At 55.5% G+C, this 13,785-nt stretch overlaps 1 protein-coding gene across 4 annotated transcripts in view; it reads left to right on the top strand.

Moving 5' to 3' along the window:
• PRKCZ (protein kinase C zeta) overlaps window positions 1-13,785 on the top strand; it is a 112,148-nt gene that overhangs the window by 11,753 nt on the left and 86,610 nt on the right. Inside the window, exon 1 of one of the 4 annotated variants that reach the window (XM_070261112.1) lies at window positions 9,047-9,676. The exons of 1 other annotated variant lie outside the window; for it this stretch is intronic. Coding sequence is in view for 2 of the 3 variants with exons in the window: in XM_005607580.4 (XP_005607637.1) it covers window positions 10,009-10,030 (22 nt within the window). In the remaining variant the exon portion in view is untranslated. Of the gene's footprint in view, window positions 1-9,046; window positions 10,503-13,785 lie in introns of those variants that run through there. 2 more of the 4 variants (XM_005607580.4, XM_023635947.2) reach the window with 2 other exon arrangements.

Here is a 13,785-nt window from a genome sequence, read left to right as displayed (position 1 = left end):
TGTGTTGAATAGAAGTGGTGACAGTGGGCATCCTTGTCTTGTTCCTGATCTTGGAGGAAAAGCTTTCATTCTTTCACCAGAGAGGTGATGTGTGCTGTGGGTTTTCATATATGGCTTTTATTGTGTTGAGGTAGTTTCCTTGTATGGTGTAATAAATATGTGTGGTCTTTGTTCCTGTTTCCTGGCACAGAGCTCCTCAAATGCTTGGAATTTCCTGAGTGATGGAAGTGTCTTTTGTCATTCACTAGGAGTCCCTTTTGAGCACATTTAAGTTTTAGCTAATAAGGTCACTTCCGGTGGAGCTCCTAGATAGCCTCAGGATGCAGGTGGTCACCAGAAAGGCCAAGTGATTGGAGTGTTGAAACTTTCAGTCCCGCCCCTCTGACCTCAGGGGAGGGGCAGGGGCCTGGAGGCAGCATCAGTCTCCAGTGGCCAGTGATTTAACCAATCGTGCCCACGTAATGGAGCCTCCATAACAACCCAAGAGGTCAGGGTTAGGGGAGCTTCTGGAGTGGTGAACACATGGAGATTCCGGGAGAGTGGCGCACTAGGGAGGAGCTGGACGCTCCATGACCTGTCCCCATGCCTTGCCCTGTGGGTCTCTTCCATCTGGCTCTTCCTGAGTTAATCTAGTCAGTGGAATGTCTCTCCGAGGTCTGTGAGCAGCTCTAGCAAATTAATCCACACCCTGAGGGGAGTGTGGTGGGAACCTCTGACCTGTAGCCGGTGGGTCAGTGGCACAGGTGACACCTGGACTGGCGATTGGCATCTGAAGATGGGGAGGGGGCATCTTGGAGGACTGAGCCCTTAACCTGTGGTGTACGACGCTATCTCCAGGCAGACAGTGTCAGAATTGAGTTAATCGCTGGGTAGTGTGGGGGAAAGACACACGAGGTAACTTCTGTTCCTAGTTTGTTGAGGTTTTTATCATGAAAGCATGTTCAGGTTTATCAAATGCCTTTTCTCCATCAATTGAAATCATCATGTGGTTTTTTCCTTTGTTCTGTTAATGTGATGTATTACGTTGATTGATTGTTCATATGTCGAGCCGTCCTTTCATTCGTGGAATAAATTCCACTTGTGTATAATGCTTTTAAAGTGCTGCTGAATTTGGTTTGCTAGTATTTTGCATCCATATTCTTGGGGAATATTGGTCTGTAGTTTTCTTTTCTTGAGGTGTCTCTGTCTGGCTTTGGTATCAGGGTAATGTTGCCTTCCTATAATGAGTTAGGGAGAGTTCCATCGTCTTCAATTTTTTGGAAAAGTTTGAGAATGATTGGTTTTATTTCTTCTTTAAATGTTTGGTGGAATTCACCAGCGACACCATCAGGTCCAGAGATTTTGTTTGTTGGAGATTTTTCATTCCTGATTCCATCTCCTTCCTGGCTATAGGTCTGGTCGGATTGTCTGTTTCTTTGCGTTTGGTCTTGGTAGGTTTTGTGTTTCTAGGAATTTGTCCATTTCGTCTAGGTTATTTAGTTTGCTGGTGTACAATTGTTCATATTATGCTCTTGTAGCCCTTTTTATTTCTGTAGAATTGATCGAGATGCCCCCACTTTCATATCTGATTTTGGTAATTTGAGTCTTTCTTTTTTTTCTTAGTCCATCCAGCTAAAAGTTTGTCAACTTTACTGATCTTCTCAAAGAACTAATTTTTGTTTTCATTGATTTTCTCTATTTTTTTTTCCTATTTTGTTTATCTCTGCTTTAAGCTTTAGTATTTCCTTCCTTCTGCTGCCTTTGGGTTTGGTTTGTTCTTTTTCTAGTTCCTTAAGCTGTAAACTCTGGTTGTTGACTTGAGATCTGTCTTGTTTTTTAATGTCCGCATTTATAGCTATAAGTTTCCCCATGAGCACAGCTTTTTCTGCATCCCATAAATTTTGGTATGTTGTGCTTTTGTTTTCCTTTGTCTCTAAGTATTTTGTTATTTCTGTTGTGATTTATTCTTTGATCCATTGGTTGGTTAAGAGAATGTTGTTCAATTTCTACACATTTGTGAATTTTCCAGTTTTCCTTCTGTTATTGATTTCTAACTTCATCCTACTGTGTCAGAGAAGATATTTTGCATCATATCTGTCTTTTGAAATATATTGAGACTTAATCTGTGGTCTAACATATGCTCTACCCTGGAGAATGTCCCATGTGCACTTGAGAAGAATGCGTGTGTTACTGTTGGGTGGCGTGTTCTGTGCGTGTGTCAGATCTGGTTGGCTTATTGTGTTGTTCAAGTTCTCTGTTTCCTTACTGACTTTCTGTCTGGTGGTTTCTCCATTCCTTTCTATGGCTGAATAATATTCCGTTGTATGGATTTACCACAGTGTGTTTATCCATTTGTCCACTGGTGGACATTTGGGCTGGTTCTGCTTTTGGCCTTTGTGACTAGTGCTGCTGTGAACATTCAGGTACAGGTTATAGGTCCTTAAAATACTGAATTGGTAGCTCTGTTTTGGCTACAACATGAAGGGTTATTCCAGCCTGTGTATATTGACGTGTCATCAGAATAAACTGTCAGCAGGGCCCTGTGAGCTTCCTCTCTTAAAGGGGTCTGACTTCAGTTCAGTCTGGGTCCCGTGTGAGCAGACCTCAGTTGGCCCCATGTTGCCTGTCAGGTGCAAGTGATGGAGGTGACTGTGTCACTGAGGTTCAACAGGGGACCATGCTCCCCGCTGTCAGCAACAAGGGCCTGATGGGAGCCAAGAGGGGGAGGGTTCCTCCCACCAAGTGGAAGCAAATTTCCAGGGCATTCCGGGGCTGGGCAGGGAGGAGGGTGTGAGGCTGAGTGTCTGGCATGATAAGGAATCGAGAACCCTGGTGGTTCGGTGGGCCAGGGTGCCACGGGGAAAGGCAGGCTGGCTGGCCACGTCCCTGGGCAGGGTGGGCTCCGCGGTGTACTGAATCCGCGGTGGCTGTGGGAGGTTTGTCGAAGCGGAGGAAGAACGCGGCAGGCGGGTGTCTGGGCAAGGTCCACCTGCTGGCTCCGGGCAGGGTGTGCCGGGCAGCCCGGGGCCGGGAGGAGGGCAGGCGGCAGCACAGAGGGGCTTTGTGACGGGGCGCTGACCTCATGGGTCCCCGCCGGCGGTGAGCGCCTTGGTCTTACTGCCACTTGTGTTTCTGCCTCTGTGCATTGTCCATTCATGGCTGCGCCCATTCTCACGCTGGACCGGTTCTTCGTTCAGCACCAGCGCGCTATGCAGCTATTTTCCCCCAGGCTCTTCCTCTGTCACGGGCCTTGTCGTGCCTCTGGTCACATGGAAATGTTAATATTTGATTTTTGTCCATTCAAATCAGTTAATATTTTCCTTTCTGGCTACCCTAAATGGTAGGAGTATTTCATTTCTTGAATTTTGTTGTTTGATCCATCTGGAATGTACATCTGTGTCCAGGATGGTGTTGGCCTGAGTGTCTGGCTGGACATGTCTCCTGTCTTGGTCTTGAGTGCTTGAGTGGCCAAAGCTTTTGGGTCCAAGATGCAGCAAACCCGGGTCTCTGTGCTGTGTCCCTCAGGCCGGGGACTTACAGGTGGGCCACTTTACCTGTAAGATGCAGCAAAAGCCTCACTTGGGGGTGGCAGGGATGTCAATAATGCACGGCACACAGGTCTGTGCCACAGCTCCTGGAAAGCAGATAATTATGTGACAAACAGCATCTCAGTCCCTTTAATTCAGGTGCCACCTGGTGAGGGGGTGAGGCCAGTCCCCTGCCAGCCCCCACATGGTCACTCTAGTGAGAGTAACGGGCCCACCTGGGCGCTGTGGGAGGATCCCTTTCAGCAACCCTCTCCTCTCCTTCCCTGTCACCGTCCCGGACCCCAGACAGGAGGCTGTGGAAGGCGCAGGGCCAGCGGGTGGCTGAGCCCCTTCTGGGCTAGGGGCATTGAGCGTGCCCCACAGGACGGCCTGTTCTGGGGCTCTGTTGGGGCCACCTTGTCCTCGCAGCCCCCTGAGCCAGATGAGGCGGAGGCCTGGGGACGAGCAGGGAGGACTTGGCAGTAGGCGGGAGTCTGCAGCCCCTCCAGACGCCTCGGTGTGTGTGTTGATGGGTGTGTCAGTTTCCTGGGGCTCCCGCCATGAAGTGCCACGAGCTCAAAACAACACTGACCCCTCCGTCCGGAGGCCCGAAGTCCAAGATGGAGACGGAGGGTCGGTGCCCTGGAAGGCTCTGACGGAGGGTGCGCAATGGCCCTCCTTCGGCTTCCGTGGTGCACGGCCATCCCTGGCTTGTAGACACTTCGTCCCAGTCTCTGCCTCCATCGTCATGTGGCAACTTCCCTCTGCATCTGTGTGCCTCTCCTCTTCTTGTAAGGATGCCCATCTTTGGATTTAGGGCCACTCAGGTAATCCAAGACGATCTCCAGATCCGTAACATCTCTAAAGCCCCTTTTCCAAATAAGGTCACATCTGCAGGTTCTGGGGTTTAGGGCGAGGATGTCTCTGGGGCCACCATTGAACCCACTGCACCTGGCTATGTTCGGGTCCGACTGCCTGGTCTCTTTGTGGGAGAGGTGGGGGTGGTCCTGGGGTGGGGTCTGTCCCTAGGAGATGCTCTCTGGGCAGGGTCTCTACAGGCCCTCGTGTGACACTTTGTGGTGGAGGCTGTGTGGGATTATTGGGAGCCTGGCGCCCTCAGAGCCGTGTCTGGGGCGAGATCCCCTGAGGAGCTCTGAGGGGAGGTGCCCTGGATCGGACAGGGTGTGGATTCATCCCAGGCCCCACAAGAGGTTTGGGGGCAGGGGGCGAGGCGGCCTGTGGGCTGTAGTTTGTGCTGTGGCCGGTGCTGGTGTCAGGGGCACCCCCTTGGCCAGCCCCTCGTGGGACAGGTTGCAGGTCTGGGTGGCACTTCTGTCACCCTCCTGCAGTGAGCTAACCGTAGCTGAGCCCTTCGCCCTGCCTGTGGACCCCCTAGGTCAGGCACCTTCTCCCAAGGATGCTGGGGTCCTGCTGCCCAATTCCTGCCGTCCACTGCCCTGTGAGTCCCCTCTGATGGCCACTTGTCCTTTACGTCCAGCCACATACCCGCCCATGTGACCAGACCTCCATTGGCCATGCTGGGAAGAGCCATTCCTGCTGGCCCCCTCCTCCTCCGGGGCCCTTCCCAGAGACCTGACTTTGGCCTCAGCGCTCAGCCTTGGGGGCCATGGGCTGGGAGGTGACTGACAGCTGGAGCAAGCCCCCTGCAGGGCTGCCTGGGAGGGGTGGGGTGGCCACCTGCGTGTGAGTGGGTGGAAGTCAGGCAGGTATCCAGGCTGCGGTCACGGCTCTGCCCCCAGAACAGCATCTTCATCATCCTTAAGCAAATGATGGACCCATTTGGTGACTGCCTTTTACCTATAGAAAGGGAATAATAGGATTATAAATAAAATAGTGTTTGTGAAAATGCTGAGGACCAGATTTCCTGCAGAGCAACCTGTTATCTAATGTCTTCAAGGACAGTTGGTGGCACTTACAGGGCGGAAGACATTTCTGTCACTCGGGGTGGCCCCTGCTGGTGGGTGGTGGACGGCCCCCAACCCCTGGCCATGAGAGCAGGACTATGACACCCGGCCCCTCTGTGTTGGCCCCTAGAGGGCTTCCTGGAGGAGGAGGAGGAGTCTTGCTGGATGGCAGGACTGGTCACGTGGAATTGGATGAGGTGTTTCTGCTGTTCCAGCCCACGTGCTCTTCAGGGACCCTTGGGGGATGGCCACGGGCCTGGGCAGGGGAACTCAATGAGACAGAGTGGCCCCACCAGCTGACTCTCGCCCTGGGTCAGGCCCCATCGGCCTCCCTGTGGCCTGTGGTGGAGACTTGGGGTGCCCGCCTGGGAAAGGGGTGCTGGAGGAGGGCTGTAGTGTTGGCACCAGGATTGAGCTGGGGGCAGAGCCAGGTCCATCCTGATGTCCGAACCCTCTCGGTCCTTAGCGTCTGCGGAGAAAATGCAAACCTGGGGATCCTAGAGGCAGTGGACCTGCCTTAAAAGACGGCGGTGTCCCTTGAGGTCGCTGGGCTGGTGGGCTGTGGGACTGGCCCCCCACTCCAGCCTGCTACCTTGGGAGAGACATCCCATGCACACCCTGCATGCTGCCTTCTTGTCACCCTTGTCACCCAGGGTGGCCCTAGTGGTGGGTTCTCGGGCCGAGCCCCACACCCAGGCAGGACCCTCTGGGGTCGGGGGTAGATTGCACCGGGATCAAGACCCAAGAAATGGGACCCTCTCCAGCCTTACCCGCAGGTCTGATGGGGCCTGGGGTTGGCCGGGAGGATGGCTTGACCACTGCCCTTGTCTGAAGCTGCGTCCCCTGTGCAGCCCTGTGGGCTGGGACAGGCTTCCTTGCCTGTCAGGAGCCCTGGGCTTTTGGGGCTTTTGAAGCCCCCTTCCTACCAGTCATTGCTGGTGGAGGGGCAACAGGCCGTCTGCTCTCATCCCTGAAGCCAGGCCCCAGACCGTTTCCACCCCATCTCTGGGGAAAGAACGTTTTCACAGCCTGAGAAGTTACAGGCAGGTGCCTGGACTCATGGTGACCAGACGCGTGCCAGCCTGGGGGGCGGGGAGGGCTGAGGGGCAGCTGGCCTCTCCTGGGTCCCTTGTCTAGAAGTCAGAGGAGCGGTGACCCTAAAGTGGGGGTTGGGGGGTTGGGTCAGGGCTGGAGGGGACAGCCATGGGTCACAGGGACCAAAGTAGGTGGGAGAGGAAGGGACACCCCTCTCAGGGGCTGTGGGGGCAGAAAGGGGCCCATGTGGGCCACAGCAGGAGGCCCAGCCCCCGCCCTATTGCCCCCCGGTGCCCGCCTCGCCCACGCCCCACCTGCTGGGCCTGGGGCTGCCTGTCCTCTGACTCTGAAGCTTTGTGTACTCCCTAGACACACTGGACGACAGCCCAGATGCAGAGCTGGGCAGGGAGGGGGCCTTAGCTGGGGCGCATCTCGGTGGGTGGGACCCACACAGGGAAGCCAGATGTTGGCTCCATGCGGCTGTGGTGGCAACAGGGCACGTGTGTTCATAAGACCATAGGAGGTGGCGGGCTGAAGGTTCAAGTGGGTGCCGTCATGCTGCTGGGTCCAAACCTTGGCTCAGTGATAAGCCCGCTGTGGGACAGGTGGGTGCAGCTACCCGTGCCTCAGTTTCCCCCTCTGTAGTTGGGGATCTGTGGTAATAGTCACCTCGTGGGGGCCGTGTGTGCGCTGACAGGGTTTGGAAGGGCTCCTGGAACCTGCTAAGTGCACAGTAAGGCCAGCTCGCCCGCGCCCGCCCAGCTGGTGAATCAGGTGCCCCCAGTAGGTGTTCAAACGCAGTGCGGGGCACGCGGGATCTTGGTTGACTGACAGGTGGAGCAGGGAGTCTGGGCTTGGGAAGCCGAGGCCGTCAGGAGCATCCTCCGGGCGCGCTGGGCCGGTTACCACGGAATCCTTCCGAACATCTTGACACTCGTTATTTCCCGGTATTTATAGGTATGCCTGTTGTTTTATTAAAAATTCAGTTCATTCAGCTTTGTCTCAGATTATTTGCAACAAACCGGAAAAGCTAGTTTTCTACCTAAAATAGGCTTCCAATAAAATTAGCAATCTGCCAGTTCCGCCTGGGTTTTCTAGAATTCTGCAAACCTGGGTGTTTTGGAATGGATTGGAAAAGAGAAACTGGCTGAAGGACAGCGGTTGTGCTAAGAGCCAATCATACAGGAATTTTTACGTTGGACTTGGGGCAATTTGCATTCCCCGTTGAAGCCCAGTGTCGATGTGGTGGTTCAGTTATTTTGTGATTTTATGGTCTTACTCGGGGGTCTGCAAACTTTTCCTGTAAAGGCCCAGATAGTAAATATTTCGGGCTCTGTGGGCCATTTGGTCTCTTGCTCCGCTGCCATTGTGGTGTGCAGGTGGCCGCAGACGGGATGTAAACCAATGAGCTACGGCGATGAAACGTTGTTTATGGACACCGAAATTTACATTTGACGTGTTTTTCACATGTCTTGAAATACTACGATTTTGATTTTGCTCGGCTAATCAGAAACGTAAAGCGTCCTTAGCTTGTTGGCTGCGAGCACCAAACCATCCAGTCACCAATCTTCGTTTCCAGTAAAGGAGACTTGGGGGCCCTCTCCTCCAACGGCCCCTCTAAGTGTCATATTTACGAGTTTCACATTTTATGAAATGCTCTCACATGCCGTCAGCTGCCAGGTGGTGGAAGCTCCAAAGCGGCTTTAGGCCACACGGCAAGCTACTGAAGGAGCCGGAATTCAAACCCACGACTTCGGCCCAGAGTCTGCCGTGAACACGGATAAGCATAGATTTATGGCTGATGCCTGCTTATGGCCCATCAGAGTCAGGGGGGTGGGTGGAGCCAGGGGGCTCTCGCCTCTCTCAGACCTCTGCCCCCGTGGCACGTTGACTGGCGTATTGATCGCAGTAGGAGTGTTTGTTGGAGGGTGGGGGTAGAAGCTTCCCGACCTTCCTGTGCCCCAGCATGAAGCCTGGCCGTGTGGGGTCAGTGTGCCCGGCAATTCCAGGTAAGTTGGCCGAGCTCCCTGGCTGGGGCTGAGCCATCCTTCCTGTGCTTTTTGGAACTGGAGGGAAATGGGGTGGGACACTCAGTCAGCTGATGAGGACGGGGTGCCTGGGTTTGGGGGGGCACAGGGTGGGAGCAGGAGGGTCAAACTGTCCGTTGGCAGCTCTGGGTCTGCTCTGGCTGCAGCCGGGCATCACACAGGTGGTGCGTGAAGTCCTGCATCAGATCAGCAGGGGCACCTCCTGCGTTTAGCTGGAGCATGTGCGATTCCAAGCCCCTGATTCTCGCCTCTCGTGTGTGGAGCCTTCCCTGTTTCTGCCCCTCCCGGTGCCCACTACCCCCTAGAGTAGCCACAGCATCACAGGCCACCTGACCTAGGGTTTGGCCAGCTTTTTTTTTTAAGGAAGATTAGCCCTGAACTAACATCTGTGCCAATCCTCCTCTATTTTGTTTGTGGGATGCCACCACAGCGTGCTTCGTGAGCGATGTGTAGGTCTGCACCAGGGATCCGAACCTCTGAACCCTGGGCCGCCAAAGCAGAGCATGCGAACTAAACGCTATGCCACTGGGCTGCCCCAAGTTTGGTTTGGCCAGCTTTTGGCCCATGGCTTCTCTCCTCCCCTCCTCTTCCGGCCACGGAACCAGGGCTTGGGCATCCTTGAGCTTTTGTGTTTGGCCCATTCTCGGCCTCCATGGACGCAGGTTGGAGGTCCCTTGAGCTCCGGCAGCTGCTGCATCTCTACATTCCACCCAGTGGGCCTGGCTCCCATGGCCGCTGCATTTGAAAGGCCACGAGGCTGAGCCACCCTTGTTTTGGCTGCTGCCCCGCGTCCTCCCAGGACCGCGTCCTCCCAGGACCGTCTGGATGCAGAGATGTTTGTCTTCACGTGACGTCAGCTCCCTGATATCCAGGCCGGGTTTTAGTCGGTGCCTCAGCTGCCGGCTCCAGCTTCCCAGGGGAGCCGGGTACCACCCGGGCCTGGAGACATGAGGAGGCAGGGATGTGAGAGGCGGGGGTCGGGCCGGCCAGCCGTCCTTTAAATATCTGCTCCTCGCGGCTGAGCCCACCCTGCCTATTGTCGGGGGTCCAGGGGAGCAGAGGGCAGCATCGGCGCATTAAAGGGGAGGAAAATGCCTCCTTTCACGCCCACTGCTCCATAGAGCAGAAAGAATTCTGTGCTGAGGAGGCAGAAGAAAGCCCGGTGAGTAATGCGCATCGCTCCGTGCGGGTCTGTGCGAGGGGCTGGCGGTGGCCTGCAAGCCGGGTGCTCCAGCGGCCAGTGCTGTGCGGCCGTGTCTCGGGTCTCGTGTAGCGGCCTGGCCCCAGCCTCCGCGCTGCACAGATGTTCCCAGCACAGATGTGCCGTTGCCGCCGGCCGCCGGCAGAGATGCGGCTGCCACAGCTCCGAGCCGTGCCCTGGAAAGGGCAGTGACAGGCTCTCATTTCCGAGGGGTGACAGATTTTTAGAAAAACAAGCTGTAGAGGAACATGCCCGGCGAGCGATGCGGCTGACGCAGGGGGTGCAGGAAGGAAATGTATGCCCCAAGAACGGACGGTATGTGACCGAGGCCTGCGCGGGCGGTGGGCTCAGGGAAATAATCCCGTTTGCATCTGACCCCGTCCTCGGGGGCTGTGCGTGGGGAATCGTCCTCAGCGGGTGCCCTTGCGTGGGGAAGCTGTGAGTCTGCCGTTGCCGGCACAAATGTGTGTGTGCACGTTGCTTGCTTTTCATTCTGCATTGCTGCAAGTGGGGGATGGATGGGACCACAATGGGGACGTCTGGAGACCCGGGTCCTGAGGCCAGCGGCGGCCAGCACCTGTCTCCTGCGCTGAGCCCCGCAGAGCTGCCCCGTTTCTGCGAGCCTCTGCCAGTCTGGGCTTCGTTTTCACATTGACGCCAGCGTCATGTCGGAGTCCGGGTGGCACAGCCAGGGTTGACGTGCCAGCCGCTCCATCCGGCTCCTCAGATGTTGGTGATGAGCGTGGCCCTGCGTGGCACCCGGTTTTCTGCTCTGAGATGGTTGGAGGTAAACTCGAATGCTCCCGGGGCTGCATGGCGTTGGCGGGGATGTGGGAATATGGGTGCTTTTCTGACGTCCATTTTGCAAGGTGTTTTTGTAAAAAACAGAAACAACAGTAGACAGCCCCCCCACAGGCTGGCGGGAGCTGGGCGGCTGGTTCCCCCTCGGGTGGACGGTGCTGGGGTGGCGGGGAGGCCCTTCCGTGCAGAGCGCGTCCCTCCCCCCAGAGCAGAAGGAACCGTTGCATACGGGCCGCTCCGTGCAGCCAGCCCGGGTCACGGGGGTGACGTGCTTTTCTTAGATCTTGAATTATAAAATCGAGGATGTGCTGATGGGCGCGTGGGAAGGGAAGGGAGTGGGGTGTCGGCTCGCGCGTGTGCCTGCCCGTGAGCAGAAACCAGCTGTGTCATGCTTCTTCGGGGTGCCTGGGACATCTCGGCCTCTTTCTCTCGTGTGGTCACGCGCGGCTGGTGCATCTCTGATGTGAACCCTCAGAGCGCAGAATGCGGCCAGGGAGCTCTAGTCTGTGGGCCCCTGACCGCTCTGCCAGTGGCTTCCGGGCCTCCGGGCCTCAGCTGGATTTAGGCAGAGCCATGAACGGGAGCAGGTTGGAGGAGTGACCCCCCCCAAAAAACAACCTCCTTCTGTGTTGGTGCCGCCAGGCGGGGCTGTGGCTGTGTTTCACCTCCGTCCGTGTCCTGGTCAAGTCCACGTGGATTCACCACATTCCTGTCTTCGCTGCATCAGCCGCCGACCAGGCGCCTTCACAAAGTTCAGAGCTGCTGACAGTTACGTAAGGAGTTGTGTGCCGTCTGCCCAACTCCAGGTTCCAAACTAAGCTTCCAGACGTCACCTCCAGGGCTGCCCGCTCTGTCTCCGTTTTCCATCGGCCGACTGCGTTAATCACTCAGTCACACGGAGCAGCCGAGAGCCCCAGGCCGTGCAGACAGACGCTCCCGGTGGATGCCACCTTCCGCTGGCCGTTGACGTGGCGGGGACCCATCAGGGTTGTCTATGAGCCCAGCAGAGACTCCACGTTTCAGAAGCTCCCCGTCCCGTCCCCCGACCCCGTCTTGTTCCTTCTAACGCTGTTGGGACGAGGGCTGCGTCTCCCCCGCCGGGTATTTCTGATCACCCAGAACAGAGCAGAGCCCATGAGGTCTAACCTGCGGGGGCACGTCCTTCCTGAAGCTCCAGTCGGCGGGTGCCATGGGGTCCGGCTCCGTGCTCTCTGAGGATGCGCGGACATGGGTAGCACCTGCTTCCTTTACTGGCTTAGAGCTGTTGTGAGGACATACTGAGCGGGGGCCTCTCCTGGGGCAAGGGGGACGCCCCTGAATGGCCGCTGCCCAGTCCATCGAGGAGAAGCCTTTGTTCCAGGTGTGATGTCTCTTTAGTGTTTACATCCAAGGAACGGAGAGTTTCCTTTCTGTGCTTACCGTCCTTGCTCTTGGGGAAAGACGAAGTTTGGGGGCTGTGGGCCAGGCGGGGCTGGCCCCTTCTTGCTTAATTCCTGCTGCCACTGGCCCTTTGCATGTGCTGTTCCCTCTACTCTTGTAGGGTGAACAGCACTTAAGGCCACTACTCTCACAGCCACCACCCCATAAAGTTTGGGTGGGCGTCTCATGCTCCCAGGGGGTCCCCAGCCCCCACCCCAGGGTCCTGGCACAAAGCAGGCCCTCCATAAATGTTTGTGCCTTTTGGGAGAGGTAGGAAAAGTTTTGTCCAAAATAAGCCATCTGAGCCAACTGCTCATCCAACATTCAGAGTGTTCTTGGTAGTAAGTCATTATTCATACAGGAGACAGCAGCGCAAAGCCCCTGCCGGTGTGTTTGGATATGGCGGTTTATTTTTAGGATTATCCTAAATACGTAGAGTAGGGCACCTCATTTATGACTGGCTTCTCTTCCCTTCCCTGTCTCTGAGGCCTCCAGGCCGACCCAGCCCAGGCAGCCAATCCGCGAGCCAGTGGGTCTGCGGTTTCCCGAGCGAGGTTCAAAATCCGCAGAGGCGAGAGCGTCAGGCTGATGAGTAACAAGTGCTTTCTCGGCCGTTGTGTCGGTGGTACTGTGATGGCGGTCTGACAGACGGGGCTGTTTCAGCTTCGTCTTGGGCCGTGATAAGTTACTGGGTGAACGAGAGACTGCACAGCGGTGCCGGTGGCTGCGGAGGCCCTGACTTTCTATTTTGTGTAATTTGGTGGCGTGAATCTGTCTGGTCTTTCTGAAGTTTGCTTTTTAATGTCTCTTCTGTGGGAAGTTTTAAAAGATTCGATTTGCCACGAGATGGAGTGGCCGCATGTGCACGTGGGGAACGGCCCAGGATGGACAGCAGGTGGTCAGCGCCCCCAGGGCTGCCCCGGTCACCTGGCCCCGGACAGCCCTGTGACTCCGTGCCTCTGTTTACTCTTCTGTGAAACGTGACTGTTGGAAGAATCGAATGAGGTCGTGTGGAGCGTGGAAAGTCTAGGCCTGGTGTCCTGTCCTGCTCGGGAGAACACAGTGTTATTGCAAAATGCTTGTGTGTACAGTTGGCATGGTACATCATTTTCTTATTTTGAATTTAATGTGGGGTTTTACATATTTGCATTTTAAGGTGTCAAATAGTCCCGTGTGGTTTAAAAAGAGAACATAGGTGTGGCCCCCTCCCCGCCCCAGAGGAGCTCACTTTCAACTCTTAGCGGATTCTTCTTGCCATTTGTTTCCAGATTTCTCGATAACGCATTTATGCTGCTGTCTCTAGACTTTCCTTTTGGCGTGTTACTTGCTCCCCTCTGTCTCTGAGCTGTGTCAGTTCAGCCTTCCCTACCTCTGCCCCCATCAGCTTGTGTCCTGTTATTGTTCAGTCATTGGCTGTTTACATGTTGGTGGACCACGTGAATATTCACTGGCCACTAGCATTGCATTTCCTTTCTTGTATGACTTTCCGTGTTTCTTGTAGTTAGTACTTGTCTTTGTTGAGTTTTCTGGAAGTCCTGTCTCAAATTTGCCCACATCTTTCTGCTGGGGGGCAGCCCTCCCTCGATGCAGGCAGCCCGGGAACCCCCACTTCGCTTCTCCCCCTGCCTTCACCACCCCCTTTCTGAACTTGATCTCCACCTGGTTCATCCTCCAGAGATGCTCTGAGAAGGGGCCGTGGGCGGTCAGGGTTTTGAGATCTGGTCTGAAAGTGCTTTTCCTCCAGCTCTGCATTTGATGACAGTTTAGCTGGGGCTCAAATCCTGCGTTAGCACATTTCTCCGTGAGCATTTCGAGAGAGGGCGCCGCTGTCTTCCAGTTTCCAGGCTGAT

Source organism: Equus caballus, chromosome 2 (genome assembly GCF_041296265.1).
Source record: "Equus caballus isolate H_3958 breed thoroughbred chromosome 2, TB-T2T, whole genome shotgun sequence".
In the NCBI taxonomy this organism is placed as follows: domain Eukaryota; kingdom Metazoa; phylum Chordata; class Mammalia; order Perissodactyla; family Equidae; genus Equus; species Equus caballus.
This window is presented reverse-complemented; position numbering and strand designations above follow the sequence as displayed.